Here is a 5,611-nt window from a genome sequence, read left to right on the forward strand (position 1 = left end):
GGGGTAATAGTTGGGTGTGGAAAATCGAAGCATATGCAATATTTGGCATATTTGTGAGTTGTTTATGGCCTCATCAGGGAAGGGCATAACTTGTTATGGGTATGAGGCCTCATCCTTAGGTCGTCCGAAAGTTGTGCCACCAAAATCTGAGCCATTTGAAAACGGAAAACAGCAACATCCTAAACACATAGGCATTATCGCATCATGCAAAAATACGAGAGTGAAAGTTGTTGCAGGAGGCTCGTTGATGATGAGTTAGTTACATCACAATCAGTCTGGTGCATGTTACGTTGATTACAGGAGGTTGGAGGACTCAAGATCATATATAATACAATGCATGCAGCATGTTCCTAATAAAGACGAAGTAGCCATTGAATGTCGTATTTTTACGCTGCTTATTCGAATTCTACTTGTACCATATCAAATGATAATAATTCTGAAATGACCAAAGTCAACGATCCTTCCATCAGCCCCATCAGACAAATCTCTGCATCCTCTTCTCCTGACATTACTACCAACAAGAATGACAAGAAAAAGAAGGTTCTATATATATTCCTGCATTATGCCTTCCTTCAATTATAATTGCTTATCTTTATATTTATTTATTTATTTCTTTTGTTTGGTTCTAGTCTCTCCTTCCCAAGATTTTCGGTTCAAAGAGAACTGGGAGAGGCTCAGACGATGATGCTTTCACCAAGCCACACGAGGAAGGAGATCAAGGAGTTACTCTTGGTAATTTCTCTTTCACTTCCACCCCTCTTCTTTGTCATTGTTGCTTTAATTTTCTTTTGATGAGTGTTCTTTTTCATGTCCAAAGATTTGGAGAAGAAGATTGAATCCAGAAGAAAAGCTTTAATGGAAGTGTCTCCCTTCATGAGAAAAAGCTTCTCAGGTATACATACGTACATATTATTGTTGCATGGAATTATTTTTTTTTCAATAATGCTAGGAACCAACTCTTTGTATAAGTCAAGAATCAGCCAAATGCCTTTAGATAAATCTAAAACCTCTACGTGGATGGTACTTATGCTAGACATTAGGATGTTTCTTCTACTAAGTATTAGAATATTTCTTTTTCATACTAAATAGATGTTCTTTTATATATATTTTTTAAATGATTTACTGCAACCGTGAAAAAGAAGTGGGTTCCGTAAAGATTTTACCGTGATTCTAGCCAAGAATACCTCAACGTATCTCTTCACACTTGAATTTGGCATTAAAATTAATTAATAACAAATATTTTAATATATAAATAAATAAAATTAATTAAAATCATTATAAATAATTAAGTTGTTTAATTTTTGACTGATCACTTTTTGTATACTGTTCTCTTTTTTTTTACATTCCCTTAAATTACTTTTCATATCCAATTTCGCGGCTTGAATTTACATTGAGAAACATTTGGGTCAATGCTACGTTCTGGATCATCCAACTCGTACATTTGTTGGTAGCTTACCTAACAACAAAAAATATTGCCTATCCGGAAGGATGTTTTTGATCAAGGGGAAAAGGAAATCTTTTATTTGTTGTTTAGGTATTTATTTTCGACAGCAATACCTAATAAAGCCACATATATAACTACCAACTGTGTTAAGCGTCATGGTTAGAAGGAGTGTCTTTGTATACCCATTGCAATTATATACTAGTCAAGATAATAGGATAAAGCATGACCTTAGTTACTTATATGTGCTAACAGAAAGGGAGACTAGCCCAGGAATCGAAGGCCTAAATTTGTCAACTTTTGAACGACCTGTGGGTCCAGAAACTGAAAGACAGAGTTTCAGGTTTGGTACTTTTCTTCGCTTGTTGTAGTGAGATTAAAAACTCGTGTTAGTAAGACATCGGTTTATAATAAATTAATAATATCTGGGAATGCTTGTAGGATATTTGTTGCCACTTGGAATGTAGGAGGAAAATCTCCAAACTATGATCTGAACCTTCAAGATTTCTTGCTAGTGGAGGGCTCTGCAGATGTATATGTATTGGGGTGAGTTTACAATTACATGATGCATGGTGGCAAGGCAAGAAGCTAATAAGTAAACTTTGAGTTGAGTTGGCTGACATATATATACTTGTGTCTGTGTTTGATTAAGGTTTCAAGAAATAGTTCCCCTAAGCGCTGGGAATGTATTGGTAATAGAAGACAACGAACCTGCAACAAAGTGGTTAACATTGATAAGTCAGGCACTAAACAGGCCAAGAAACGAGTACAACGATCCGTATGATTTGAACTTGAAGAACTCGAGGGAGTTGAAAGGGCCTACAAGTCTAAACTTCTTTCAGAAGTCGTCTCTGAAAATTGTGAGCAAAAGCTTCAGAGCAGAGGGCAGCAGCCTCCTTAAGGCATGCAATTGTCCAGTGGAATCTCCAACCAGCAGAGACAGAAGGAGGGTGAGAAAGTTTAGTGATCCTGTTAGTAAGATAGATAATGAGATTCGTGGTGAGATTAGCATGGAAGAGTTGCTCTCCATTGCAGAGATACCAATGACTTCCCAAAACAAGTATTCCCTTATATCAAGTAAGCAAATGGTTGGCATTTTTCTCACTGTATGGACTAAGAAGGAGTTGGTACCTCACATTGGCCATCTTAGAGTAGATACTGTTGGAACGGGAATCATGGGTTGCCTAGGTAACAAGGTACATATCTGTGTACATTCATAATCATAATCATATTGTGGTTTCCAAGACTAATAAATAAATAATAGTAGTGCATGTGAAATGATAATTGGTTTGCAGGGGTGTATATCAATGAGCATGACAATACATCAAACAAGCTTTTGTTTCATCTGTAGTCACTTGGCTTCTGGGGAGAAAGAAGGTGATGAGATAAAGAGGAATGCTGATGTAGCTGAGATCCTCAAAGGGATACAGTTCCCTAGGATCTGCAAGAACCCTTGTGCCAAAGCCCCTGAAAAGATTGTTGACCACGAGTAAGTAGTATTTCTATTATTATACCAAGTTTCTTAATTGTAAAATCCCTTGTTTAATATCAGCATCTTTTGCAGACGAATAATATGGCTAGGTGATTTGAACTATCGGGTGGCTTTGAGTTATGAAGAAACAAGGGTCCTCTTGGAGGATAATAACTGGGACACTTTGTTAGAAAAAGATCAAGTGAGTGTTTTATGCTTTCTAGTTCTCACATAACACTATTATTACTTTTGATTGTATTGACTTGTATACATGTTTTTCACAGTTGAACATTGAAAGAGAGGCAGGAAGGGTGTTCAATGGATTCCAAGAGGGAAGGATCTTATTTGCCCCAACTTACAAGTATTCTCAAAATTCAGACTCCTATGCCGGGGAGACTGTCAAATCCAAGAAAAAACGCAGAACCCCAGCATGGTACTACTATATATATATATATATATGAATGAAGAAATCCATTTCAATAACCACTTATGTTGAATAATTTTCAGGTGTGATAGAATACTATGGCGTGGCAAAGGCATTGAACAACTATCATATATACGAGGAGAGTCAAGGTTCTCTGACCACAGGCCCGTTTGTGCTGTCTTCTCTGTGGATGTGGAAGTTAGAAACAGAAACAACAGGTTCAGGAAGGGTTACTCGTATGCTCACCCAAGACTTGAATTCGAAGATGTAATGCCTCAAAGACATAGTTTCTATGATTAATTCAATCTAATATCCTCCCAATTAACCAAACTTGTATATTTCCTTAGGATCTGTAGAACAACGATATTTCATTTCAACATTATTCTTTAATTCATTACTTCTCTCCTTCCCCAATGTGTTCATATATAACAGCAGAGCAAAACCACAAAGCAATGCAATCCTGTTGTGCAAGCAAAACATATAACTTTTTTGTACTTTCTTCTGATTATATTAATTACTAGATCGATAAGAATATATAGTACAACTATAATTACTTAGGTCGCTTCTAGGTCTCGTGTGATCTGTTATGGGTTGGATTTAGATTAAGTTCAAGCAAGTTATTGTTATCTCCTTTTTCTTCCCATTGGAGGTGTGATGCTGCATGCAATCCAAGATCTTCATGAATGTTGGCATTCAACATAAGAGTCCATAATCTTGTGGTGTGGTGTTACCCGCTGCAATCTCAGCCAACTCATCGAGCTGAGAAATAAGGTCCTCGTTCCGAAATGATTATTATTTATTGGAGAATGCTAGGGGAACAATTATCTTAAACAACATGAACAACCACCAATCACACTACACCCTAATTTAATGCTACTAATTAAATTTAACATTAATTTACTCTTTTAATCCTATTAATTTCCATTGTTCAAACATTATTCAAAAATATTGTTACTTCTCTATACTTTTTCTTATTTAAAACATTGTGAACCCTTAAATGATTAATTAAACATATTTAGTCAAACATATCAACTCATTTAATGGTCCACGATACTATTTTTATATAAAGATATCATCATAGAAATATCCACTTTATTTAATTATATCTCAGCCAACTCATTGAGTTGTATTATTTTATTTTGTTCTGTACAGTATTTGTTAGTTCACTTTAATTAATATATTATTTATTATCTATTATATCTTAGCAGAAATTTACCTGCATTCAACTTCACATGAAGTTGTTTTTTGATGGTTGTTACATATTATTATTTGGTTTAAAAAAATCGATTTATTTTATACAAATGGTTTCATTAATAAAACCAATTTAAATGAAACCAAATAGTTATTTTTACTCTCTTCTTCCTTAGACTCTTGAAATTCGTTCTCTTCCAATTTTTTATAACTAATATCAAACTTTCAATTAGGTATGTTCGTCTTATTTGTATTTTTTAATTAAATTTCTTATTTCAAATGTATTTCTTAATTTATATTTTTATTTACTTCTCTATGAATGATGAAAATCATTTAATAAATACGTAATTGTTTATGTCATCACACTATTTAATGTTCAAAATGAAATTGGTTAGATGTTAGACAATAATTTTAAAAATTGTATTATTCACATTTTTATCTAGAATTAACACAGAGATTGATTGAATTAAAGTTACTTTCTAGATTCAAGCTATTATAGATAAAATTTGTACTTTTATCTTAGAAGTATTGTTTCATGAGTTATGTTTTTTTTCTTATATAAATAATTTGTGAAATATAATCGTAGTAAGCATTTAACAATATCTAAAAATTAACATTGGTTGTGTTGTCCATACAAATACCCAATTAAAAATAATAGGCAACTATATAAGAATCAACTTTATCATAAAAATAGAGATAATTTTTTCAATAGAATTACATCAATTGAACTATATATACATTTAAGCTCAATATTTAAAGATGTGATGTACTTAAACTCAACTAGTTTTGATGAATGCATCCTATACTAATAAAGATGTGATCTAGTCTTGTATTATATTTTAAGAAATATATTAATTTACAAAGAGGATATTGAACTAAGGAGTAATAAATTATGTATTTTAATTTAATATTTATATTTGATTAAAGAGTAATAAATTATTTTTTTTTCAATTGAATACCTAACTAATTGAATATAACATATCTAATTCTCTTTATTTAGTTTGGTTATGATTTAAGATGTTCAAGGAGTAGGAGAAATTAATTTTGAAAAGTTAATTATTAGAAGAACAAATAATCACTTGAA

At 32.7% G+C, this 5,611-nt stretch overlaps 1 protein-coding gene across 1 annotated transcript; it reads left to right on the top strand.

Annotated features, from left to right (window-relative positions):
- The first annotated feature begins 375 nt into the window (after positions 1-375).
- Positions 376-3,636, top strand: LOC107474216 (type I inositol polyphosphate 5-phosphatase 5-like). Its single transcript, XM_016093816.3, has 10 exons — positions 376-540; positions 630-732; positions 818-892; positions 1,697-1,784; positions 1,883-1,987; positions 2,094-2,637; positions 2,737-2,930; positions 3,006-3,114; positions 3,197-3,345; positions 3,420-3,636. The coding sequence occupies exons 1-10, from the start codon at positions 376-378 to the stop codon at positions 3,634-3,636; spliced, it is 1,749 nt and encodes a 582-aa protein (XP_015949302.1).
- Positions 3,637-5,611: the final 1,975 nt, after the last annotated feature.

Source organism: Arachis duranensis, chromosome 2 (genome assembly GCF_000817695.3).
Source record: "Arachis duranensis cultivar V14167 chromosome 2, aradu.V14167.gnm2.J7QH, whole genome shotgun sequence".
Lineage (NCBI taxonomy): Eukaryota > Viridiplantae > Streptophyta > Magnoliopsida > Fabales > Fabaceae > Arachis > Arachis duranensis.

Excerpts from the sequence above, each read along its gene's own strand:
- LOC107474216 (XM_016093816.3), top strand. The coding sequence starts at position 376 with ATGTCGTATTTTTACGCTGCTTATTCGAATTCTACTTGTACCATATCA. Across the intron at positions 893-1,696 it reads CATGAGAAAAAGCTTCTCAG|AAAGGGAGACTAGCCCAGGA; the intron begins GTATACATACGT and ends ATGTGCTAACAG. Across the intron at positions 1,785-1,882 it reads ACTGAAAGACAGAGTTTCAG|GATATTTGTTGCCACTTGGA; the intron begins GTTTGGTACTTT and ends GAATGCTTGTAG.